The 27,832-nt window shown below is 46.1% G+C and overlaps 1 protein-coding gene across 11 annotated transcripts in view; it reads left to right on the top strand.

The window, feature by feature from the left end:
* POU2F1 (POU class 2 homeobox 1) overlaps window positions 1–27,832 on the top strand; it is a 127,644-nt gene that overhangs the window by 86,219 nt on the left and 13,593 nt on the right. For 3 of the 11 annotated variants that reach the window (XM_083171588.1, XM_083171591.1, XM_083171585.1), the window contains 11 exons: window positions 5,938–6,057; window positions 14,619–14,798; window positions 14,872–15,028; window positions 16,082–16,176; window positions 17,123–17,296; window positions 19,278–19,419; window positions 21,323–21,489; window positions 22,395–22,574; window positions 25,505–25,604; window positions 26,515–26,559; window positions 27,354–27,699. In XM_083171588.1, coding sequence (XP_083027714.1) covers window positions 5,938–6,057; window positions 14,619–14,798; window positions 14,872–15,028; window positions 16,082–16,176; window positions 17,123–17,296; window positions 19,278–19,419; window positions 21,323–21,489; window positions 22,395–22,574; window positions 25,505–25,604; window positions 26,515–26,559; window positions 27,354–27,699 — 1,706 coding nt within the window. The remainder of the gene's footprint in view (window positions 1–5,937; window positions 6,058–14,618; window positions 14,799–14,871; window positions 15,029–16,081; window positions 16,177–17,122; window positions 17,297–19,277; window positions 19,420–21,322; window positions 21,490–22,394; window positions 22,575–25,504; window positions 25,605–26,514; window positions 26,560–27,353; window positions 27,700–27,832) is intronic. The other 8 variants (XM_083171595.1, XM_083171594.1, XM_083171587.1 and 5 more) reach the window with 7 other exon arrangements.

The raw sequence follows: 27,832 nt of genomic DNA, 5'->3' as shown, positions 1-27,832 counted from the left end.
AGCAAGAGTGGCCTAGGGGGTTGTCTGCACTTGAGGGGACAAGATGAGCCCAGAACTCGTTGTCTGCGAGTGGTTTCCTCAGCTAGAACCTGCTGGTGACCATTCATTCCTTTATTACTTGTGTGAATCCAGCACCAAGGCCCCAATTCCCGCTCTCTGTAACGCTGTCCAATATAGATCTAGCAGCACTGCGATATAGACGTTCCTATGTAACATATCCAAATAGAATCCTATCCTGTAGTTTTCAGTCTACAGACATTTGTGTGGTCAGCAGAACAGCAGCGTAATGAGCCTTAATTATGTTCCAACCTGAACCCCCCTATTGCCGACATACCCAGAAGGTGACAACCGATCTCCTGGCAATGCCGTTTATTCTCGTAGAAATCACGTGGCACATGCACCATCCAATTTATCCGCGTACTGTTCTCTCCGTGTCTTTCACCTTCTGCCACCATTATCCACCTTGTATTATGTCTTCTTAACTCAACATGTTTTTCCCTATTTAAACCAAGTCTTCGCTTGTCCTCCATTCATTCCTCTAAACGTGTTACTGCTTATCTGGCTGGGACTTAATGCAGAGGGGTCACTGTCTCAGCATTTTATGCGCTGAATATGCCGCTAATTTAACCGGCGATAATGCCCCCTTGCATTAAGCTGTCATTAGAGCGGCTGTTTCTTTCAAGTGGTAGAGGAATACGGGGGGATACGGAGGGGTGAGGGGGGGCTTGCAGTCTGTATTCTTACCTATTTTTGCAAGCGATCCTCAAACCAGCTTTTCACAAAGTACAATGGGGTATGCAAGGCCCCCACCCCAAACGTAGTGAAAAGAAGGTAAGAGAGTGCTGGGCGGGGGCAGCGCCGTTATTGTGCAGCTAGAGTGACCTTCCATTTGGAGTGAAAGATGCTCGAAAATTGTCTTTCGTTGCCATGGCAAAACTTTTCTCTCCCCCAAGAGGGATGTTGGCAAACAAGAAGCATCTCTGGAGCAGAATGTTTGCAGTCCTGTACTGTAATTATCTCCGAATGACTGGCAGAATTAATCAGAGCTTTATGTTAATTAGCCTGCTCTGCAGTCCCTGAAACAGGTGGTGGAAAATATGCAAATGAATGCAGAATTCAAATCCTCTGCCGAACCAGTTTTAATTACCATTAAAAAAAAAAAAAAAATGCGCTCCGTTCCTCTCATGTACCCTGTTGGGCTACAGTTCCTCTCGCCTAGTCGGGATCACAGCTCGGAAAGTTTTTCAGCTACTTTTAATTAACCGTGGCTGGTGGGCAGACAGTGAAGGGTTAATCCGGTGGTTTGGCGGCAGGGAGATCTCGTCCGATAGCAGCGAGTCTGCGTTAGACGGCTTCTCTCGTCAGAGTCTGGAATCATACAGATGATGACTTTGCCCGTATGCATGGGGAAAATCATATGTAGGACTTGACGATCAAGTTTAAATGCCTTTTAAACCTAAAGTGAAAGTTGTTCAATCTTAACCCTTTGAGTGCCAAGTGAATTTGTTAAAACAGTTGTAAAAATTGCCAAGAACACATTTTTATTCATCATAATGACCTGTTATGTTACCTTTTATGTAGAAAATAGAAAATATATATATTTATTTATTTATTTATTTTTACCCAACATTTATTTTTTATTTTTGGTATTTGTTTCCTAGAACGGCCACCATCGGGGGTAATCGTGTACCTTAACTTCCTTTGAAATCAGGTCCATTTTGCCGGCAAAGGCAAAATCGGGTCCATCGCGTCGGTCGGGTGCATTAACATGGCACGCGAAGCGACCGACGCGATGCACCCGATTTTGCCATAGGGTTCAATGTTAAAATATTTTTAACATTGTAATCGGGAAAAAAATGGGAAATGGGCCAATATGGCCCATTTCTCATTGTATATGCCCCCCCCCCCCCCCCCCATTGTGAATGTCACCCCACGATTGACGCCAACCCGAAGCGTAGCGAGCCCGCGAGGGGCGGCGGTACGCGTCCTCCGACCTTTTCATACCCCTACTATCCACGTCGGCGTGGAGTTGAGAATATAAAGTGTGGCGAGCGCAGCGAGGGGACGCGTATACCTGTGAAGTTATACGCGTCCCCCTCGCCACACTTTGGACCTTTGAAGTTATACGCGTCCCCTCGCGGGGCTCGCTGCGCTCGCCACACTTTGTATTCTCAACTCCACGCCGACGTGGATAGTAGGGGTATGAAAAGGTCGGAGGACGCGTACCCTCGCCACGCTTCGGGTTGGCGTCAATCGTGGGGTGCCGTTGAGGGGGTTAAAATTGGGGTCTGGGGAGACTTTTACATTGAATCCAATGTAAAATAGGGTCCCAGGGACCCTAATCACATTTCAATCAATGTAAAAATCAGGACCATCGCGTCAGTCGCATCGCATGCGATTTGGTCGCATGTGATGCGACCGACCCGATCAACATCGGTGTGGCCGTTCTAGGAAACAAGTACCTTATTTTTTTAAATGAATATAACAAATGTGAATGACACATCTCTCATAGAGATGTTGGCACTCAAATGGTCAAGATGCACATGAAAAAGTTTCCTTAACATAAGGGCTTGAGACGGGCGTAGCGGAGCAGTTTCTAGGTGTGCGCATCCGTTCGTGCATCCTGATTTTTGTATGTATACGTTTTAAGGGTTAAATTTACTAAAGTGTCTAAAAATGAAAATAGTTTGTTCCCCAGAGCAACCAGTTTCCGTTTATCGTTTTCTAGGATGTAATGGAGAAATGATAGCTTTAGTAAATATACCCCTAAGTGCAGATGTGGATACATGCTGTATTCAATGTAAAGGGCCTTCCTGGACAAGGAGTTGGCTATAAAGGGCCACGTAGGAGACCGCTAAGACGCTCAGATGCAGAAGCTGCGCTTGCCATAGGGCCGGCGTAAGGTCGATGGTACAGTATGACCGATAGTTGACCATCTGCGGACGTCTCCATCAATGCACATTCAGACTCACAGATGTACATTGTGTAAACACTTTATAGCGGCAGGACCCAGTCAGCCCCTTTATGCTTTCTGCGCCTGCAGTACCAGCTGTCTGCCAGGCTCATAACCTGGAGTAAATGTTTGCAGATACCAGTTTTCCAATCGGTCATTGATCAACATATACTAACCGCTGTGAGACCAGAAGCATATTTGGGCTGCGGAAACAGGGTCCGCGGGTGCCGCCTCTGCTTTATACATATAAAAAGGTTTTAGGTCTATTTTCACCTATTTTATTGTTGCTAGTACTGTAGTTGTTATAAGACGAGGCAGCCGGCGTGTTGAGTGTACTGCTGAGTCCGCTGCTCTTTCGTCAGGCAGACCACGTTAGTTGGCTCCTCCCACAAGCGTCCTGTGATTGTTAGTTAGTTATGTGCAACATATACAACATGTCCCAGAAGCCAGATCACATAAGCACTTAAGTTGCATTCCTAAGAGGCCTTTGTATACCCCTGCGAATGCAGGCGTGTTGATGACTGATGTCACATGATGTCAGCGCTTGCCCCGAATTTGGTAATCTCCGGCCAGAATAAAAGTCAGTCTAGGCTGAATTTTTTTAGCGAAGGGGAATGATTTTTCTCCCGTGCGGCCGCATGCGAGTGGATTTGTAAGGGAACGCCTCCGCTCGCATGCTAGTGAGCAGATACGGGCAGCGAGCGTGTGGCGGTGCGATGTTTACCTGCGAATATAAGCTGCATAGCAGGTCTGAATCATGCCCTAAAGGTGCCCATACACGTACCGGTACCAGTACTTTTTGTTTTAAATCGCATCGCATGCGGTGTGCGTGCAATGCGATACGATGCGATCAAAAGACAGTACATAAAGTATGTGCAGCACATACTTATTGTACTGTGTGATGAGATGCTGCGGGAGCGCGCATCTCAACGCATAGCATCGCACCGGGAAAATCGGTGCGTGTATGGTCACCTTAAGTGCTGTTCGGACCTCGTTCCGTGGCAGATGATATGCAGAATCCCGGTAAGCAGGAGTGATGCTGCAGGACATCTATACATTATGAAGTCTCTCCCATTATGAATAGGCGTTCGCAGGCGGAGAGCTCCCGGGAGGAGCACATTCATAAGTGTTAATGCTTTTCTCTTGGCCGACAAATCAATTTTACATCTCGTTATGATGCAGTCTCTGCGTGACTTGCAGAAATGTCTTCATTAGGCAATATTACCCAGCTAGTTCAGGGCCCCCGATCTGCAGCGTGTAACCTGTCATTCTCAGCCGTTTCTGTCCTTCACAAACGTCAGAGGGTATCGTAAGGCACCCCCATCACCGTGGGCATGATCGCAACCAAGCCAGCAGTACGTAAGGTTGCAAGCCGGCCAGGGGCTTCAGATTGTATGCCGAGTTACTTTCAGAGGGCAGTGAGCTGGCAGGATGGGGACATGTTCACCCTAACACACACCATTTATTGTGGCACCGGCTTCCTGTTTCCTTCTGTAACATTTGTTTACGTTTGTTTGCAATCATTTGTGTAGAGTGTAAGCTCTTTGTACCCATTGTCTTGAACCTGTGTGCCACCCCAGTTGTATTTCATGGAGTCTTGTTCCATCTGTGTGACCGCATGATAATCTCACATGATCAGTGTGTAATTGCGGCATTATTGGGATAGTTGCAGTACGTTCTGAACATGCACATCGTTCTCATTGTCAGATTTTATGGTTTAAAGTCCACAAGTTTCAATCTTTTATAAATATAAATAGCCCCAAGCAATTCTTATCGTGCGGCTTCTTATTACCATACATCGTCGCAGCGGGCAGGACCCAAATTCGCCACAACGGACACTGAAGTGTTGAAAGTCAATGTGTTCCTTGTAATCTCATTTTAGTTGAGAATTCTATTAGAATGAAGTGGCCTTGTCTTTGAGCAGATGTCTACTTATTCACCCATCAGATACAAATATAATGTAGCCTGCGTGACTACTGCCGGGGCATGTCACGGTTACAGCATTACCATGCCTCGTTCAATTAACTTACCCAACATTTCCTGCGAGATTAACATTGGTAATTACGATTTGTTTCAGTGGATCGTGTAAATGCTCCTGATGAGATAAACAAGGACGGTGTCATTGCACTGAAATAACAGCATATGGTCCGTGGCTGGGGTTGAAGCGGTGACAATGGGACATGGTGACATTTAATCTTATATCAGACTCTGCACAATCTTGCAGAGTGCTCCCATTTTAGACTGAAATTGGCCGACCCTTTTAGAGACACCAAGTGTTATTTTTATCCCCTTTCTTCGAGTCCTGAACATCTGCAGCTTTTTAAATTGGTCCTATAAGCGACACTGCTTAGACATTCGTTCTGGGGCGTTAGTATTCCCGAGATTGCGGCCTATCAATTGCAACATCTCCGCATGTAAAATGGCTTCTGACCCACTCTGTGTAGGTGCTCGGTGTAATTTAAGAAGGCTTAGTGGGTGTAAGTAACGTCATAAAGCGACATAGGTGACAAAATGCAGTAAATCGAATATTTATTTTTTTCTTTTAAGCAAGGTTTTTTTATTATGGCCTGGATTTAAACTTTGTTAGCAAAGCGAAAAAGCACGCAACTGGGTTTTGGTTAGGGTGCGTTCAAACTAAATTCTAAACTGCCGTGTGAAAATAGAGCATTCAGTATTTATCCTGCAAAGAAAAAATATAACCCACCAAAATGGTTTTGCCCATTTGTGTGCATTTTTGCTATGGGAACAATGCTGAATGAGGCCCCATTGTTTCATTGTGTCGTATAAATCATAATCACGTGACAATTTGCTTAATTCAGTCGTATTTGCTCATTACCGCAATTGACGCGGAGACCGTTTCGGAGGCTACCCCGTAGCCTTTGCAGCGAGTTGAAGCGGATGCTTCCGTTCATCGGCATGATGACGCAGTTTGTGACGCTTTGTGTTATTCGGATACTGGTAACATTAAGGATTCTATGTTATAGACTAAATTCAAAGAAGAACCTGGGGATCCTCCACAGCCAGTCCAGCCTTCCCAGCAGCCCTCATTGCAGGCAGCCATACCCCAGACTCAGCTTATGGTGGCCGGTGGACAGATCACTGGGGTAAGCAAACCCAATTTACAACCGATTGTCCGACCTAATAACGTGAAGCGCGTTCCGCAGGAGCTCGATTAAAGGGCCTTATGAGCATTGGAGAAAATGTATATACAACTATGGTTTGACCGAAGCATGCGTTGGCAATGTTTGGTGCCGCCATGATAAAAGTGGGAGTGATTTGGCATCCTATAGGGCATATGTACGTGTAAAGGACGCGATACAAAAAAGTTGTAATATAATTCACTCTCTAATCCGGCATACCAAAATATCTGTATGTCTTCAAAAAGAAAAAAGAAAAACATACTGCAAATGTAGTGTTATCTGCTTATATTAATGTGTTCCAATATGTTGACTTGTTTCGTGCTTTATAGCGATGATTTCTCTCCCACTTCTAAGAGAAAAACATTGGGTGTTTTTCAGTCTGGTTTTCTGTTTTCCTGGAACAGCTACCATCAGATTGGTTCCTGAAATAATTAATACTTCCAGACTTTCAAATCATCTGTTACCAGGGATGTGCCAAATGTGTGAAACGCGTTGGTGTGCAATCTGTTACAGTACAATGTAAAATGTTATAAACGTGAAATTTGTTTTGTGTCTTTGTACTGAGCAGTTAATATGTATAACTTAGTTAAGGTCTTTATAGAAATGTGGGTTCATATCCACAGCGATTAAAGTGCCTGGTGAAATAGGCCACATTTCTCCTGTGGAAGAGACCTTTGACCTGGCAGTTCTATTTAGATTTACATTTGTGGTTAGAACACTGTACAGTGGCACAACCACCTGTGCCTATGTACAGTAATAGGCACAGGATAATAAGGGTTGTGCTTGGAGTTGTTGTGCTGATGTACCGATGCCACTCAAATACCCGCTTTAATAAAACCAATAACGCGGTTGTTCTCTGTTGGTTCTTTTTTGTAAAATTTCTCTATTAACACCTTTACTATATATATCTGCTATTGCCCATTGCTGATTTATTCTACAGGTTCTCTCTTCACAATTAGATTTTATTGTTGTCTTCTGGTATTTTGTCGCATTGAAAGCGTTCCGCTCATCCTGCCCGGTAATAGGAGCAGGGTCCCAAGCACCGTTATACCTCAGTGTCCGAGGTAGTACTTCTATTATACTGCTGATAGCGGTGAGGGCTGCCATTCAGTGTTTGATAGCGGAACTCCAGTTTGTGTTGTTTCTTATTCTGATCTTCAACTCAAGTTATAGGTTTGTAGTCGTGCCGAATGTCACGACTACAGCAAATTCAGCCAATGAATGATATCCTACTAGCAGCGATAAACCGTTTTCATGGTAAAATAGCGAAAATGCATCTTTTTTGCGAACCACTTGATCGCAAATCCTATTATCCGCGTGTGATGAACCCCTTGTGCACCCTCCTTAATGACTAATTTAGGCTTTACTGAAGTTTTTTAATTTAGATTTAATTATAAACTGTCAGTTGAGATGTCATTTTTGGGGTGAAAAATGGCAAAATAATGGAAATGGGGGGTACAAGTATAGGGCGCTATATTAAGGGGGTTTATGAGTGGGACAAGTGTTTTTAGGCTTGCAAGTAGGAGTAGTCTGTTGGTTTTTGCAAAGTTTTGAAAGTGTCTTTAATTGACCCAAATATGTATACCCATTTTCATATACCCCAAATGTTTTGGGATCATTTATTTTACACATAAGATGGCTTTTTTTTTTTAAGTAGTTTTAAAATTGCAGATAAGTCCCCAAGATCTTTTAATTATGTCCTCTAATATATTCTATACTGTTATACGATTTTACTTTGCCATTTTGGGGTACAGGCTGATCTCCCCCTTTTCACCGGCACTTTTCTTTGGTTAATACATCGGAGTTCACCCGTTTTCCCTATTTTCAAATAGGATACGTTGAAAAACAGTAGCGTGCATACCAGCGATAATCGACCTTTTTGTTCGATAACTTTATACACATGATCGCCATGAATAGGATATCCCCCTATAGGCAGGGCCGGATTTGTGCCTAGGCCCGTGAGGCACGGGCCTCAGGGCGGCACTAATCAAGGGCGGCATGCAGCGCAGTTCCAGCTTTTGGCTTGCTACCGCGATCAGAGCTCTCAGCTCCAATCGGGTAGCTCAGCCAGAGTCGGGAGCCGGTAGCAGCAGGAGCTGCACAGAGTGTCAGCGCAGCGGGGAGCTTTAAATGGCCGCTGGAGCAGGGCTGCTACGCATGAGAAGCAGAAGCAGTCCCTTCTCTCATCTGTCCAAAATACACAAAATGCGGCATTATGCTGCGCGACGGAGGTGCGGACTGCCGTGATGTAAGTGAAGGATGCCTCCTGCTGCTGCCGAACTCTGACGTAACACGGAGCGGCAGAGATGGGGGAACAGGCGCCAGTGCCACCCAAACATCCCAATCCACACACCCCCGCCCTCGGAGGTGCCCTGGAGCAAAGCATGAAAAAAATGACTCGCCCCTGCTGGCTGATTGTACCCGTGAACAGCCCAGGTGGATCTTCTTACAGATGTGCCAGCAAGGTGTAGCTGAAAGTCAGGTACTGTAGTTAGACATTCAGTGTAGAGATCAAGAGGAATTGAGAGGTACATTAGAGGAGGGGGAGGAGAGGAGAGGTGTAGGGCAGTCAGGGGGAAGGAGAAAGGGAGAGGTGCAATGGGTGAGAGATGTATGAAAGAATAAAAGCTATGAAAGCTGGAAGAAATAGAAATAGGTGTGACATGAGGCATTAAAGGGAGGTGGATGGATACAGGTGTATATTATATAATTGCTTTATTTTACCATATTATGTGAATTAATTTCAATGTAAGTAAACACATAAGGATCTGATGCAAGGTCTGCTTAGCCTGAGGATAATTATATGTGCAATGTTGTGATTACAGTGGTTGATGTGTGTGTGTGTGTGTGTGTGTGTGTGTGTGTGTGTATGCATATATATATATATATATATATATATATATATATATATATATATACACATATACAACGCTCACTGTATCACTTGTTCAAAGTTTCAATGCTTGTAACACATTGCCATCTGGAATACAAAAATACAATAAACACAAACACACCCAGTGCATGCTGTATAAAACAACACAAAACTGGATAGTAGATAGGACTATAAGAATAGATGCTGGTGGCTTTATACTTCCCCGTCTTATGATGTATTATGGTGTGTACACACGGGTAGCTTTGCCGTGCTATGCGAGTCCCGATGCGATCAGATCGTATCGGGACTCGCATCGCACGGCATGCAGTCAGTGGCACATATATATATATATATATATATATATATATATATATATATATATATATATAAAAAAAACTTATACCTTAATAATGATTATATTAAAATAGAGGGGGGGCGGCCAAAAATGTTGTGCCTAGGGGCGGCCTGACTCCTAAATTCGCCCCTGCCTATAGGGCGGATTCAATCCCTGACGATATTTCTGGAAGTTGGAAATATAGTAAATTTTCGGCAATAATGGATCAAATTCACTTATGCCCTATTCAATATATTGTATTCTATTCCAACTTTTGGAAACATTACAACAGTCGTGGAAAAACCGCGGATCGGTGAATCCACGTCTTATTAGGCGGGAACGGTCACTACTTTAACAATTTAGCGGCCGTTTCCACCAATGCAGAGTCGGCTTTTCAAAGAGCGGAATCTTCAGCGGAGAATTCCAGATGAAAACTGCTGTAATTGAATAGGTTGTGCCGGTATTTCTGACTATTGGAAATATCTTCCAGGATTGAGTACCACCCTCTATGCCAGGGGTGGGCAATTATTTCAGCTGGGGGGCCACTTAATACTTCTAGCAGATATTCAAGAGCCGCACTCCAGAAATAGGGGGTGTGGTCACTCAAAAGGGGGGGGTGTCTTTAAATGTATTGTAGCACACCATGTACCCCTTTTACACATCATGCAACACAATAGTAGGGGCAAGTATAAGGGCCCTTACATTAGTTATTCCACACACCTGCCTCCCCTTAGTAGTTAAAAACACCATAGTAATTCCTCCCCCATAGTAATTCCACACATGCCCCCCTCACGCACCTGCCACTGGAGCCCAAACACCATGTAATGGTGCCGACTGCAGCCCCAACATCAGTGAGAGCCTTTTGCGCATGCTCCGGGACACGCCTGGCACCTGCTACGCACAGACGGCAACGGCTCCACAGGACTTCGCCGTGCGTGCACGCACACAGGAGCGCCTAGCCTGTGCCGAATGTTACGACTACACCTGCACTACGTACCGGGCCAGTCCGGATCGGGTCACAGGACAAGTTTGCCCACCCCTGCTCTATGCGGTAAATTTACTAATATGGGAGTTCTATTGAATATGAGTTTTCTCCAGCATGCCATAGGGGACACTGAAGAAGTAGTCTGTACGCTGGGTTGATGTGTCAGATGAGGAGTCGGCACTTTCAGAAATTTTGAAAGCAGCATGGCTCCTTCCCCTTTGACCCCAGTCTTACTAAAGTGCCCAGAGGAGTCGGTTCCCTGGGTCTGGGTCTCCCTCCTAAGGGGGCTCAGGGTTTTTATATCTTTATTTTTATTATTTATTTTTATTTTACACTAGCAGCACAGGCAGTCAGGGTCCCTGTTGACTGCCTGCACCATGGAAAGCCTCCGGTAGGGACAGGACACCGCTGCCTGCAGCGCGCGTCTCTGTCCTTGACCACCACAATGGAGCTGGGGGACCCGCCGCAGCTGCAGGCGTCTGGCGTCCGGGTCCCGGGGGCCAGCTGCACACCGGAGGGGTCAGGGGCCACGTTTGGCTGCGGCTGCTGGACCAGGTTTGCGCGCTGCTCCAGCGGGAGGAGGCGACTTTCTACAGGCTCAGCCACTGCTTACTACAGCGCGCGCTGGAGCCAGAAGTTCGGGGGCAGAGCTTCCCCACTAAACTTCACTCCGATTTTTAGCCCACGCTAGGCTGTACCTTAAGGGGACCCTCCTGACCAGGACACCTGGGTGCGTTTTTTTTTTTGTTTTTTTTTCTCTCTTGGTCTCCCTCTACCATGGGTTCCTGGTTTCTCCTTCTCCTCTCTGGCACAGTTTACTAAGACTGGGGTCTGAGGTGAAGTAGGGGGGGAGGAGCCATGCTGCTTTCAAAATTTCTTAAAGTGCTGACTACTCATCTGACACATCAACCCAGTGTAGAGACTACTTCAGTGTCCCCTATGGATTAGGAGAAAGGGAATTAACGGTGAGTACCAAATTCCTATTTTTGCCCATAGCAACCAGATTTTAGTTGTTATCTTCTATGGGCAACACTCCCATCTTCATAAATTTACTACTATTGCCCTGTCCACACGGGGTGTGTCAGCCTTTGTGAGGAGCGATCTAGTTAAGCACAGAGCACTCGGCATGCAGCGATGCACCAGCAATGTGTGCTGAGCGATCTGTTGCCTATGTTCTCAATTAAGAGAACACTGCATGCAGTATAAATCTAGTCAGGCGATATCGATGCGCGGTTGTCGCCCATACACACGGAGCGATTCGTGCAATCGCCCTGTGTGTATGGCCCATTATTGATAGAATCTCTAGTTCAGGGGAAAAGGTTTCTATTTATTTAATTTATTTGTATTTCTTTTGTCTTTGTATGTAGCTATGGGGGGGAAACACTGTAACTGCCGTTTCTGTTGGATAGTCTGGTCTGAATATCGGGTCACCCTGCGGAGTAGCTGCTCTCATCGTAACAGGTGCTCTGGTTTAGGAAGCCACAGCGAGGATAATTTAATGCTTTAAATCGCTTTAAACTGCCTGGGCTCCAGATGTGTAATTTAATTGCTGCTACTTCCAGCCTGATACAATGTAAAAGCCCTTGCATGGGTGGAAGGTAACAATCTGGAGGCCTGAGCATGCTATTTCCCTCACACTGACATTTGTCTGTGCTAGGAAAGATTATACAGATTTCCCCACTCGGCCATGCCGCTTTCTGCTCTCAAGAACACATTGAAGAATTCATTTAAATGATTGCGAGATCTGAGCCCTTTTACAACCTGTATTTTCTTCCCTTTCTCTGAGAATAAAACCCGGGTGGAGAATCTGTTTGCAGTTAAAGAGGATACAATGCTTAACCGCTTCTTTACGCATCCGTAATTCTGGCCGGGAACCTGGCTGTGGATAGTTACCACTGAAAACTACAGCAAAAATCTAGACTAAGGACTGAGAGGACAGGACGCGTGGTCCCATTGGACAGATGTCACATGCGATGATTTTTAGACCCGGGAATTGGAGTAATAGGGTTCCGATGATGGTCTCTATAGCCCCTAATATACATGTTTGTGCATTCCCAGCCTGGGTGTATACAGAGTTGTATCCTATGTTCTTATTGTCCTTATTCTTGAGTCTTGTTTATGTAGATATGCTGGTTCCATTATAATCTATATATTGTGTCATTGTGCTGAGCTAATGGTTGCCTTGTCTGCCCTATTCACGCCCCCTCTCCGCCTAACAGTAACCAGGCAATTGTTGGGGTCACATGACGTCAGGGCCCGCCCCCAATTCCTCATATAGCTGCCATCTAAAAATGAAGTATAGTCTACTTTTCAGAGCGAAGGCTAGACATTCGGGGGAGGGACAATATACAGTGCCTAGCAAACATGTCTATAGTTTGTAAGACCTCACAGAGGGGGGTGTGGTGTCGGGATCCTGACAGTCATTATCCCGACGTCGGGATCCCAACTGGCCGGACCCAAACAGCATGGTGAGCGCAACAAAGCAGGCTCGCTGCGCTCGCCACACTGGAGGCACGGTGGCTCGCTACGCGAGCCACCTATTCTATTCTCCCTCTATGGGGGTTGTGGACCCCCACGAGGGAAAATAGCCAACGGCCGTCAGGAACCCGGCTGTCGGTGTTTTGACAGTTGGGATCCCGACGTCGGGTGAATGTCTGACTGTCGGGGCCCCTTCCGGCACCCACAGAGGGAGACTTGGGGGTAGACTTACTATAACTTCTAGACGGACAAGTGGTGTTGCCCATAGCGACCAGTCGTTTTCTTTGATTTTCTAGAATGCAATAGAGAAATGATAAGTAGAGTCTGGTAGCTATGGGAGACGCCAACAGTTTTTTAGAAGTTTTTTTTTGTAAATCCCCCCCCTTGGTCCCACACTATCTCTGTATATTTGTCTTTAGTGTCTGTCAACTGCTGTACAGGGAACCCGTTGGGACCGTATTAATGAGATGTAAACGAATTGGTAGAGTAGGGGATAGTATGCCACCCGTACAGCATTGCAGTGTTCTGGCTGCTTTCAGTGCCTGCACACAGGAACACATGAGGCCTTGTGCAGCACGTTTCAAAGTTTCTTCAAACTTTCCTAGTGCCCGCTTACAACAGGCAGCCGAATCTCAGAAGAGCCCTCGTCTCCTGCATGCATGACTAGAATGCCCAAGCATGCAGACCACTACTTGGAATTAATCCAGATTCATCTTTAGATCCAGAAAACAATGAACTCTGGAACTGGTCGGTGGCTTATGTCGCCTCATCAGCTGTGGGAACAATGTCCGATTTCTCAGCAGATTAGGGTGCTGCTAGAGTTGTATTGTTTGGTGGTTCTCCAGTTCTGCAGAGGCTCTCTTCACCTGTGACCGGACACGTTCACTACAAGCTTTTTCCAGCTTGTGCATATCCGTAGTGTTCATTAAAATGGCCCGTTTTGGGGAGACCTCCAGTTGCTCCCTCATACTAAGCCTCTGCTAGCATGCTGGGTGTTTTTGTGTTCTCCAAGCTGTCAATGTAAAATTGCCATCGTCCGTGTCTAATGAGCAGATATATTGCTGGTATGATCATTGGGTATTGCTATTATAATTAGGCTGGGAGGATAGAGGGAGTTGTGTTCTGATTTTTAATCGGCACCATCTACCGCTTAATATTTGTCACTCTGGAGTCCTGGGCACAGCACCCCTGGCACATGCCCAACCTTCCTGTTTAGCCCATACCCTAACTATGCGTGTGCTGTGGTTTTGGGCCCCCTAGTCCAATTGTATGGATCGCCAAAATGTTTCCCAATCCAACTAATCATTGGATGATTTGCAGCTCACATCCTAAATGTATATGTTAAACTCCAAATTTGTTAGAATGGCTGTGGGGACTTCTCTGTACTGACTGTCTAGCCAAGGGGTGGCCAATCATTCCTCTAGATCTACCAACAGGTCACCTTTCCCAGACTACCTAGCTGGTGCACAGGTGTCTTGATTACCAACTGTCACATTTTCAAACATGTGCCGCGATCATTCCTAACTGACACATTCTACAGATCCACAGGTGGCCGGGAAACTTGAACGGTTGGTAGCTCTTGAGGACCGGTTTGGCCACCAGTGGCCTAACCCATAGGACATAACACTATTCACCACAACCTTGCATCCTCCTAATCCCTCGCCTCCAACGTATAGGCATTGTGTTTGATATACTGCAAGACCCAGCAGCGGTCAGGGCATGCTGGAACTGCTTGTCCCATAGCTTAGAGCACAGCAGGAGTGTACAAGCCCCTGGTAGTCACAGCCAGTTACACATCTGTTCTATACTCCAGTATTGGTGCAATGACCACTTGTCTCTATCTCTCTCTCCTGCAGTTGACACTGACTCCAGCCCAGCAGCAGATGCTTCTACAGCAGGCACAGGCACAGTTGTTGGCAGCCGCAGTCCAGCACTCCGCGAGCCAGCAGCACAGTGCCGCCGGCGCCACCATCTCCGCCTCCGCTGCTACTCCAATGACACAGATACCCCTCTCTCAGCCAATACAGATTGCACAGGTGAGCCTGCTATTGGGAGCATATGCTGTCAAGTCGCGTCCAGTGTTATTTGCTGCTTAATTTAAAAAAAAAGGCCGGGGGGTATGTGCCTTTCTCGTTCCAGGACCTGCAGCAGTTGCAGCAACTTCAGCAGCAGAATCTGAACCTGCAGCAATTTGTGTTGGTGCATCCGACGACCAACCTTCCGCCAGCGCAATTCATCATCTCACAGACGCCGCAGGGGCAACAGAGTAAGTGTCTTCCGTTTATGGAGGTGTCCGTTCTCCAGTACATGTGGCCCTGTGGGCTGCACTATTGTTGAATCCCAACCAGTGGTGGCTCCAGGGAAGGGGCTGCAGAACCTTTCCAAATTAAAATAAGGGAATCGCACCAACTGTCATTCAAAACTGGCTCACTGGCAGTGGGTGTAGCTCCCCTATATGAATTTTGGACTGCTCTCTAGCCCCTCCTCTGGAGCCGCCACCGATTCCAACCTACATGACCTTCTTCCGGGTTGGGATCATTTGGTCTACAGAATGATGGTGGACAGTCATTAGGTCGACATGAGAAAGGGATGACATGGGAAAAGTTCGACATGGTTCTAGGTCGAAAGGTCATTAGTTCGACAGGTCGTTAGTTCGACAATGTCTAGGTCGACAGTCAAAAGTTCGACATGGGGTTTTTCAAAGTTTTTTTTTACCTGAATGTCAACACAGTTAACATGGACACAGTTTAAAGTGCACCACACTCGCTGAGCTTGCAATGCGTCGGGCACGGTGCGTCGCTACGCTCGGCACACTATTATATTCTCCCACCACGCCCTAGTGGATGGTAGGGCATGAAATACCGCCTGTCAGCACATGTCGGTTCAAAAAACAGTGAAAAACCCCATGTCGACTTAGACCTTGTCGAACTAATGACCTTTCGACCTAGAACCATGTCGACATTTTTCCTTGTCGACCATCATGCTGTAGACCAAATGACCGCATCCCCCTTCTTCACATGGCTGGGGCAGCTATCTGAACAAATACTTATGATCATGCCGCCTCTCAGCGACACCCGGTTCCAAGTGCGGCCTGTAGGTCACATGATCACAGGCTTGTCACAGCACAAAATATCTGCCTGTAGTGTGTGCAGCTGATTGGAGCATTTCATGAACCATTTGTCTCATTAATACAGTACAGCGAGTACAGATGTGCCATTCTCCTCCACTCTGACGTTATGCTTGATGAATATAATAAGGAGCCCGACAGCCAGGCTCCTGCCCCGTCCTTGACTCTCTCTCTCATTTTCTCTCTCCCCAGGCCTCCTACAGGCACAGAATCTCTTAACACAGCTACCTCAGCAAAGCCAAGCCAACCTCCTGCAGTCTCAACCAAGCATCACCCTCCCCTCACAGGTCAGCAGCCTGTCCTCATTAACGCTGCAGCCAAATATCACTGCCTCTCTGTGTGTGTGCGGGGAACGTAGCCGCCTTCTTACTGTACAGAATCGCTGTTTTATACCGAGCATGCCGGCTGTCTGTATACTGTATGCAGGAGATCTGCTGTACAAACTGGAAATGCAACCGCTGCTATACCCAACAAAGCTGTTGCAGGACACATACGTGCAAGATATTATTGTGTTTGTGCTTCAAGTTGAGACCGGATTCATGTCATGTTTTATCATACATATTTTCTCGTCACCCTTTGTACTTGGAGGTACAGCTGTCGCCATTAATTGAGCTGCTGTGAATATAATCACAGCCTGTAAGTCATGAAAGCATTATCAGGGCAGTCCCGCACCAAAGTCAGGCACCGTGCGTGCCAGCAAGAGGTACAACAGGCCTTCCACCATAGGGTATACAGCAGGATGGTTGTTTGCTGTTTTATTAGATATGGCAGCGTAATCCCTTAACCACAAGGTTCCGTGTTGGTCCCCGGTCACTAGTATTACCTGGGTTACCTGGTAGTAAAACTTGATTTTGCATCTTTAGTAATCGCTCGTGTAGTAGGGTTGCATTGCACATTAAAGCTGTCCTGCAAAGGGGTATGGGTCATAGGGTCAACAGGCCATAGGTCGAACATGAAAAAAGGTTGACATAACTTTGATCATCATGGTCAAAAGGTCGACAAAAGCGTTTTGACCTTTTAGGCCTCGACCTCTTGCTTGTGTCTACCTTTTGGCCATGTTAGACATAAGGTATGTCGACATTTTCCATGTTTCGACCTGCTGACTGCATCCCCTGTAGAGACTATTTAATATAATATGTATATAAAGTTCCTCCCTGTGCATCATCGATGGGCAATCGCTAATGGGTTAGAACATGAGAGCTATGGAGATAATTGACGCTTTCCATTTTACAGCCAGCAACCCCCACGCGCACAGTAGCTGCAACCCCTGTACAACATCTTCCACAGAGCCAGACTACACCAAAGCGAATCGACACTCCGAGCCTGGAGGAGCCCAGCGACCTGGAGGAGCTGGAACAGTTTGCAAAGACCTTTAAACAAAGACGCATCAAACTCGGATTTACTCAGGTGACTGCAGAAAGCGTGTGTGTGTGTGTGTGTGTGTGTGTGTGGGGGGGGGGGGGGGGGGGGGCAGGATCATGTCTCAGGAGGTCCACTCGTCCATCCTATCTCTCTGTCCCCCTGTCTTGAGAGACGTCACCTAATGACACCGCAGCTTCTGCCTCGCGCTGTACTTTGAGAACCCAAGTATTTTTCTCAGCAGGCGCATTGCTCTTACCGTTGCGTGGAGCAGCCCGGACTCTGCACGCTGCTGGCTCACAAATGTAGCATTTTCAGGCTTAAAGGTTAATACACCTAAAAGCAGCTCTAGAGTGTGTAACCTTTTAAAATCCTGATTGCACCTCCTAAGTGTGTCAAACAACTTAACTGTGTTAGAATTGCGCAAGAGAATATTAAAGGTCCGCAGCGATTCATCACTTAGGACCCGATTGCATAGGAATGAGTTTCCAGCAGCTGAACTTAAGGCAAGATGTTTCGGAGTCTTCTCCTCGCGCACGTTAAACCTTCACCGTTTGTTGTTTGTTTGGCACCCCCAAGTGGCTGAACCGCTTTACATACTGTTTAAAAAAATCAGATGAATCATTTGAGAGATAATTTCATATTGAAGACTTTTAGCTTTCCCTAATGGTTTCCTAGGCAACGGATGTAACCATTGTTTTGTTTTCTAAAAAGCTGATGTATCGAAAAAAAAAATAATCAATATTTTTAGAATATATCGCGACCAAAATGAATTCTATGGGGACAACACAAATAAAAAGCAACATGACTCACAAACAGTGTGTGGGATTATATTGTGACTGGTTATTGACTTTTATATCACTTGAAAAGAGGCCAAATCCGCATCTGTGGAACTACAAGTGTCAGCAAAAAATTTTCTGAATTCGAACCATATCGCATGTTTTGAAATCGCAAATTTTATTGAAGAATTCGACTATTTAATACAATGTGAATTGTGGCATGAAAATATGATGCGGTAAAGTGCAAATTAATGCAATTTGTAATGTGCAATTTGTGTAGAAAAAAAGTCATAGGTGCCCCCCTCCTGAGCATAACCAGCCCGGGGCTCAAAGAACTGGTCCTGTCCTGTTTTTAGAAATTCAGGGGACAAAACACATAGGGGATCCCCAGGATTTCTAAATCCAGCACCAGGATCAAGGGCCGGTCCCAGTTCCCAAAATACGGGGGACAAAATGAGTAGGGAGTTGCCCGATTTTTGCCAACCAGCATCGGGTCCAAATAGCCAATGCAAGTTCCTTTTGGCCAAAGCATTCATCCACATGACTGGTCAGCCCGTGCAGGGACCCAGTAAAGGCCCCCCCCCCTCCAGAATTACCCCTACCCAGGCTGAATCCTGGGGCTGTCCCCAGTGTGCCTGGGGCAGTGGGCACAGGTCTGATAAATGGTTAATAATATCCTGCACCACATGCAGGGACCTCAAAAACCACAATTCTCAGCACGCGGGGCATTAAAGGTCCCGCTGGGTCTTGTAGTTCCACAACATGACAAATAGTGAAATAAAACATACACACACACGAACAGTATAACTTCATTACATACTACATTCATTCACACATAAATTACCTATGGATTCCCTTAATGGAAGAGTCCAAACAGGTACCTGTTGAGGGAAATTATACTCACCATACGCCTCCCGGATCGACTGATCGATTCCATCTCCGCCTGGCAGTACCCCTGAGAGAGAAGCCAGAATGATTGTTTACATTCTCAGCTCCTCCCACATGGCGGGGTTAGACCCACTCCCACCAGCCAAAGGCCACTCGTTATTTCATGATGAAACACTTTTGTGTGGGACCAACAAACAGTGACTTCAGGGTGTCTGGAAGTCACACAGTGCAAATGCCGGTGGTGGTGGTGTGTGTGTGTGTGTGTGTGTGTGTGTGTGTGTGTTTTTATAGGACACTTGTTATGTATATGTACTGTCCTGAGAGCTGATCTTTCACACGTGAATGCGTTGCTTTCCTCCTAGGGTGATGTGGGGCTTGCTATGGGCAAACTCTATGGAAATGACTTCAGCCAAACTACTATATCCCGCTTCGAAGCCTTGAACCTCAGCTTTAAGAACATGTGCAAGTTAAAGCCGCTCCTGGAGAAGTGGCTGAATGATGCAGGTGAGTGCACAGGAAGCTCCAGGCCTAGCTTGTGGCTGTAGACTCTAATACTGGCATATAGCACAAGGCCGACGCATAATCTGTCATAACATCATATATTCTTGCGTGCAAGGTCACTCGCAGGCCTCCAATCGCTAAGGTGCTGAAAGGGTCCCGATTAAGTTTTGAAATTTGTTAAATCTAATTTTGAAGATTAAACTAGTTAAATTTTTTTAGCGACTTTCAGAAAGGCCCACTACATTATTTTTCAACATGGTCTCGCTGGTTTTCAATACACGTTGTCCATCTGCCGACAAGCTTTTCTGTTCCCTCATTCAAAAATAATTAAGGTTGAGCCGTGAGCCATGAATGCACCCAAATCTGTTGTGCATTATTGCATAGGCAAAGCCGTGGTTGATTTGGAATTGATTTTCAACATAATACACCCTCAATGTTCTCATCAGTCATCGACAGTCGTCCGGCTATTTCTTCATGGCTGACACTTGTGCGACCTTCTTTGAACTTCTCTATCCATTCAGACACACTTCTTCACAACAAAACGCTTTCTCTTTATTGTGCACAAAGTCTTCGATAAATATCTGCGACCTAGTATGTCAAGCGTTTATAAGACACAGTGTGGCTAATGGAAGTTTTTAATATAACTGAAGTGCGGATAAGTTTTGACACACCCTCGTACTTTTGAGGCCAGTAACCTGTTTTTAGTTAAAATAAATAATAAAAGAAATAAGGATTAAAAAGGGTTGAGATTACCTGAAGGATAAAAAAAGGGTCAGACTAGATGGGCCAAATGGTTCTTATCTGCCGTCAAATTCTATGTTTCTAAATAATAATTAAACTAATGAGAGAGTAGCACTTTATTCCTATTTTGTACCTGTTTTTGCCTTATTATCCTGACTACTACCGTCATTTGTAACTGCTCATTTTTCTGCTATGACATAAAGTATACAGATGTGTCAACACATATGTCTATCCTCCGTGCTATACAAATCCTGTTATACATAGTGTGTGAGCTCTTTGTGACTGTAGCGCTGGGGTCTTTATTGCATTTTCAATTTATATGCGTCTTTTTAACAAAACAGATTGACAATGACGCACAAGCAGCTTCTGCTGATTTAAAAGGATAAGCAGCATGTCTATATTCTGTGTGTTACATGGTTTTCCTGGAAATATTGTCCTGGAAAACAATGTACCATATATACTCAAGTATAAGCCTACTTTTTCAAAACATTTTTTATGCTGAAAAAGCCCCCCTCGGCTTATACTCGAGTGAGGGTCCCACTTGAGTCAATAGGTTTTCCCAGTTTTTTGTTATAAAATTAGGTGCCTCGGCTTATATTTGGGTCGACTTATACTCGAGTATATACGGTAATGTAGTATTTCATATGCAGAAACAGTTGCAGTCACACAATGAATATAGACATGCAGCATGACATTTTAATCAGCAGAAGCTGCTTGTGCAGAATATTAATTCTGTTTTGCAAACTGAATTCTCTTTAATGAAAAAAGGTACAAAAAACCCCAAAAACCGCCCACCGCTACCAATTGCTCTTTAAAACGAAAGGATGTGAGATGTAAGTGATAACATCTGTATTTTTATAAGCTGTTCAGCTTTACTAAATGCATCTTTTGGAATTGTACTAGCAGGAGCAACTTTGTGTACATGTTAACTGGTCACTTCTGTATAAGTAGGTTTGTTATGGATGGTCGTACAGCCCATAGATGTGTAAATATGGCTTTGTGTGGCTGCTCCTGATTTATACAAAGCTAGTGGAATGATGATAGACCAAGGTGCGGAGTAACTGTTTGTTTGGTCAGCTGCAGCAGTAATAATGATAAATCTTTCAAATGAGTAATACTTTTAGAATGTCCTCCACTCTGCGAATTCACAAAATGAGTTACGTAGATCTCTCCTTCTTCACCCCAGAGAACATCACATCAGATTCCGCGCTCTCAAGCCCGAACGTCATGAACTCGCCAGGCCATGGGATCGAGGGGCTGAACCGCAGGAGGAAAAAACGCACCAGCATAGAGACCAACATACGCGTGGCCTTAGAGAAGAGTTTCCTGGAGGTCAGTGCCTGGCTTTCTTGCCTACTTCATGTGTGGCTTGTGTATTCATTTGTACACTCTGAGACACCCATAGGGGAAGGGATGGCACTGGTGGACTGGACTCTAAACCAGGGGTGGCCAAAATCGATACTCAAGGACCCCGAAGAGTCCATCTTTTCCACCTTTTGGTAGTGAAGTCAAGCGTGCACCAACTAGGTGGTCTGTAAAATATGAACTATTAGGAGTCGGGTCCGTTTGCAGATTGCCTGCATTCACACGGGGTCCGATGTTTGCAATGTGCGTATGCGCATTTCTGCACGTGCACCCCCAGCTAACAGATTGTTCGTGGGCGGAGAGGGGCATTGGGTGGTGGGAAGCCCCATTAGCATATGTAAACGCCCAGGGTGTCATGGGCGTTCTTATGCTAATGAAGCCGCGGGGAGGGGGCGGACAGCTGACCTCACCGGATGTCAGCTACCTGCCCATTTCCTCCCCAGTGTGCACGCATATGTGAGGTTGCCTCAGAGCAGCCTTACATATGCATGCACCTTGTACCTGGTCGGAGACCATGTAAAGATGTGGGAGGTTCCCCCTGCCCTGTCACTGTGTAACATCCATTCGCAAGGCGGAGTTTGGTGGATTCGCAAGGCTGCGATTTTGCATCCGAGCGAATCAACTACAATGACCCCCTGAGTTTGGCCACTCAGTCAGTGGCCAATAAATATGTCCGATCAGTCCATTCCTTAAACTTCCAGCCAGCCCTCTTGGCCACCTCCCCATTATGGTGAGCCCCATGCTTGTACACATTAAAACTGCATACCGAAAGCTTAGAATCTTACATGGGGTGTTTAGGACCCTGTACTGTACAGGAGAGACGTATGCGATCCCCCCCTGCTAAGCATTGTCTGATCCCTTTCCTGACACAGAACCAAAAGCCTACCTCGGAGGAGATCACCATGATTGCTGACCAGCTGCATATGGAGAAGGAGGTGATCCGTGTTTGGTTCTGCAACAGGCGCCAGAAGGAAAAGAGGATCAACCCCCCCAGCAGCGGTGGATCCAACAATTCTCCCATTAAAGCAATGTTCTCAAGTCCAACTCCTCTGGTAAGGCTTCAGCAAGATGGCAGAGGAACCGCTTAGTCGATGAGTCAGACTGTGGCGCGCAGTCTCTACGCTGGGAATGCATCTCCTAGCTGCACCCTGAAATCACTCTTTTTTTTTTTTTATAATGGTACCGTTGCATAGCTGTATATAGATAAAGATAGCTATATACACACACACACACATATCAAGTTTGATCAAGACATGGTGTTATGGAAATGTAAGTGGCTGAATTTGACAGTGTTACAGTTGATGCAACAACCATACTATAGCATAGATTTGTGTACACAACGCATGTCCTTGTTCAAGCGAAACCGATGCGGATACCATGAGCGCGTTGTACACCAGTCAGACTGCATTGCCAGCCATGAATCCATCAACCAGTTATGCATGTCTGACTCTCAGCACTGAGGTCATGTGTCCCATTCCCACCATGGCCCTAACTGTAGAGTTTTAAAGTTCTTCCTGTGCTTGCATGGGTTTCCTCCGGGTACTCCGGTTTACGCCCACAATCCCCAAAATATACCTGTAGGTTAATTGTTTCCCAGCCAAAATAAACGCTGAAGGGCAAGTGTGGGTGTGTACATGTATTTATGGGGGCTTAGCGAGCCACATAACGGATATTTGCGGGCGCCGGGACACAGACAGGGCGGGTGGCTGGTATCATGTGATGTCAGCCCCCCAGCAGGCATCGATCAGCCCGCGTACCCATGGAAACGCTCAACATTTTCATAGGGACTCCCATAAACCACTAGGCGTTCCCATGGCCCAGCGCTGCCGCTGGCCCTCCCTCCCCTCTGCGTACTGCCTGGCAGAGTGAGGATCGGCCCTTACAGCGGACTATTCGAGCGATGTAGCGCCTATGTAACATCCGCGCACTCGGTGATACATGTGGTAGATATTACAGTAATGAACTCTGCACTATTTGTATTGATATCACATAGGCTACTAACCATCCGTCATTTCACTGATCCTATCCGAGCAATTATCTCCCAGGGGGTAAATGCTCATGTTTGGGATAATGACTTCGTTTTGTGGCCCAGTAGCTTTTCATTTTGCCCGTATTATCCCAACTTTCATCTCACGACGTCACATTGAAAATCGTTTTTCGTTATTGTAGATCTCATGGTAATTTTATTACAGGGGGGAAATTTAAATTGGGGGAAAAAAAAACCCAATTACATAAATCCAGTTGGCAGGGTTTCTCCAGAAGTGAAGGGGTTAATGCGCCTGCTTTCCCTGCACGTGGCTCCTGTCACAAGCTGAACATCGGCTATTAGTAAATTGCTGTCATCCCTCATTATGTCATCCCAGCTTTATGCGGAATAAAGAAGAGGACCAGTTGTAGCCAGCAATAAGTCTCTATGAATGATTTATCCCTTGATCAGATGTCGGTATGTCAGTATGTCGGGGGCCATGGGCTATAAATAACTGGCGGTTACTCTGGCTCTGCTGGATGCTGGGTCGGGGTAATTGGCCAGCGAGAGAGCAGGTGGTCTCGGACAATGAGTGACTGCAGGTGATGTGACGTCTCACCTGACTGCACACACTGTACCGCGCGGCCAATAACCTGATAGTGCTGTGTTTTATTTCGGCTGCGCCTCCCCTCTGCATGGCCAGAAAATGATGGCTCATTCTCCTCTTTCCAGAATGTGTTTTGTCACGTGCTCTGGAATACATTGAAAGGTCCGTGCAGTGTCGGCTGGGATACGTGCTTTGTATATTAATGTTGGGACAATGTCTGCACACACACACACATATGGAAGAAGAACTGCTAGAATTAGCAGAGACAGTGCTGATTGGCTACCTGGAACACTATTTACAGTTCCTTATCTAGCGCAGCAGATTCAGTTGCGCTTTGCAATTGGAAACGGCAATGAAACAAACCGGGTAGTAGGAAACCGACATGAAGGTAGGAGGGCCCTGCTCGCCGGCTTACAATCTAGACCAAGTAAGAGGCTTTCATATACTCCCTGGCTAGTGTACGTTCCACTGACACTGGGACTTCCAATGGCAGCAGTCTGCAGCCGCTGCCATGTTCTGTGGATGAGGTTCTAGCTCTGTTTTGGGCTCTCTAGGGGGCAGATTTATTAAGTGGAAGGTATAGCGCACCAGCCAAACAGCTCCAAACTGTCAAGTTACAGGCTGTAATGGTGGCCATACACACGCAGATTTATCTTCAGATCTGGCTGGTTGGAACAAAAACCTGGTTATGGATGAGAGCAAAAGACAGTTGACCATTTGCTTGGAAATGCTGGAAAACTGACAAACTGTCACTCATCCATAACCATGTTTTTGTTCCAACCAGTCAGATCTGAAGATAAATCTTACTAGTGTATGGGCACCTTAACACAAAACGACAGTTAGCAGCTGGTCCCCTTACTTCCTATTGTAGCCAGATGTCAGGGCGGGTACAAGATCCTATACCAGTAATATGTGTGGATGGGAGCTTGCACTATCTCTGCAGCGATAACGATAATATCCTCACAGACTCTGCCGGGGGGGGGAGAGTAATATACATAGAATGTTGCGCTATTACCGCACAGGCCAGCCTGTGGCTCTCCAGATGTTGTGAAACTACATATGCCAGCATGCCTTGCTCCACAGTTTTAACACTCCATTATAGCAAAACTGTGGCAAGGCATGATGGGATTTGTGACTATTAAATGAAGCATTTCACACAACGGCATCACTCACGTCAGATCCTGGAGGACGGAGATTCTGCAGTCTCTTCAATAACGCAGTGATCTCTGGGGAAATAGAGCGTGCTGGGGGTCACCCACCTCCTTTGATAATTGCAGACATACCGAATGTGCTGTGACCCCTAATCTCCCTCGCACACCATGATCTTCCAGCGGCACAGCCCATGTGCTAAGAATACGCATCACAAAGCTTTACCGGACGATGAACAACATGCTGTCTCTTCTTACTAGGTGGCCTCTACACCAAGTCTTGTGACGAGCAGCGCCCCAACCACCCTGTCTATAAACCCCCTGACCAGTGCTGCAGCGATGACCAGCTATCCAGTCCAAGGTGAGCGCTCAGTCCTCAGCCGTATTCCTCCCGTCTGGCACAATGCTGGCGTTTGTGTAGCTAACGCCTGCAGCGTTTATGTTCAGCACCATATAATGGAGTTTTCATTTGAGCGATCCTTTAGTGCACAATACAACACGCAGATGGGAATAGCGCTTCCTTATTTGATATTTAGGATCTGATCCAGGTTGATTCGCTCCGGCATATTCGTGACGCGGCTCTGCTCATGCTTATAAGTGAATATAAGGATGTGCAGGGCCGCAGTGAAAAATCTGGGCGTCCCTATATAAACGCAGGCGTCAGTGCCCAGGCCCCTGCTCGGCCATCTCCGGCCCAGATAAAAGTCAGCTCAGACTGACTTTTATCTGCGAGCGGGCAAAAAATCCTTCAATGGTCAACAACCATCGAAGACGTTTTCGCCCTTACGGCCGCATTTGAATGGATGTGCCAGCGAACACATTAATTTGCATGCTGCTGCGAGCATGCACTCAGTGCAGGGGCGGGCATTCGCCCGGCAGGTGGCGTTCATCGAGTTTACACTGCGTACTGAGCCAACCTGCATCGCCCCTTAAGCTATATATACTGTATATACTAGGAATGTTAATATTACCACCTATATAAACATACAGGGACAGTTCTTCACTTGATGATGATGTGAACCACCTACTGTATGTATTTCAGTATCTTAGACAAACAAATGTATAATTTTTATAACATCTGTATAATAATTTGTAAATGTACCCGGGCTAATATTCATCCTATAATAATGTTGCAGTTAGGGGGATTGTTGGGGGATCCGGACGTTGGTTCATCATGCAGTAGGTCAACTATTGGTCAACCCTGTAATGGTTGACACATGGAAAGGTCAACATGCATTTTTCACATTTAATTTTTTTCTTTTCATTTTTAGAACTTTTTCATACTTTACCATCAATGTGGACTACAACCGGAAACGGTAAAGTGTGCCAATCTCAGTGATAGAGTAATCGGGGGTCCATATGCTCAAAATGACACCAAAAAAAGTGAAAAAAAAAAACCTGTTGATCTTTTTCCTGTGTTGACCATTTTCGGGTCTTCCTTTTTGCTTGTGTCGATCTTGGGCCTGATGACCTTCTGGGATCGACCTAAATGCTGTTGGCCCTTTAAACCATAAGAAAAGCAGAGTTTGATTTTCGTGAACAAAAAAATTCAGGGGGGGGGGGCTGTTAAAGCAATTTTACAAAGGGCAAAAGTTTAGGGGGTGTGAAATCAGACTATCCCTACCCCTAGTCTCTGCCACTTTACTTATACTAAGCCGCTTTATGTATAAAGAATATCAAGCTAATTTTAAAGGTAGAAATTTGCACCGATGGTTTATGGCCGATGTCGAATACAACACTTTTGCCATCGATGGTTTCCCTCCGTTAATGGCATAGCAAAACCAAAGTCTTTTGTTTAACGTGCCGGGACACTGAGCATAGCCCCGCCCCTATGTTCTGATTAGCCCACGGTTAGTCAGTCAAAGAAAATGGATGACCATCAAAAGGTAAAACTATTGATGCTCATCCATCACATGGTTTACTGTCCATGGCTGGTTGCAGTATTGCCATCGATGGCAACTGCACTGATGGCCATACCTACTCCCTGGCTTGTTCGGGGCCCAAAGACCAGGTTAAAATGACTGAATGAACCTTAAACCATGTGTTTTTAATCCGAATTAGGATAAAAACTGCTGCTTTTAAAGTTGCATCTCTGTTATTCTCTTTAAAGTCACAACAGGAACACACACGGCCAACACGGCAACTGTGATCTCTACGGCACCTCCGGTGTGCTCTGTCCTGACGTCCCCGTCTCTCAGCCCTTCCCCGTCTGCCACTGCTGGAATTTCAGAAGCATCCAGCACAAGCGAAACTGGTACAACGCACACCACCTCCACTCCGCTCACCTCCCCACTGAGCGCCGGCCAAGTCATGGTGACGGCTTCTGGAATCCACTCCGCGGCGGCCACAGCACTACAAGGAGCAGCGCAGCTGTCCTCCAATGCAAGCCTAGCTGCCATGGCTGCCGCAGCTGGGCTCAATCCTGGGCTGATGGCGCCCTCACAGTTTGCTGCTGGGTAAGGGGTCTTGCTTTACAGCCTTCATTAGCGAGACCGCTACTTTGTAACAAAGTGCGTCTAATGTGTGTTCAGAGTTGTTGCGAACTTACTTGCGCTGTTGTTCACAAGCTTTGGGGGGGCATTCATTCCC

Source organism: Crinia signifera, chromosome 2 (genome assembly GCF_055691185.1).
Source record: "Crinia signifera chromosome 2, ASM5569118v1, whole genome shotgun sequence".
Lineage (NCBI taxonomy): Eukaryota > Metazoa > Chordata > Amphibia > Anura > Myobatrachidae > Crinia > Crinia signifera.
This window is presented reverse-complemented; position numbering and strand designations above follow the sequence as displayed.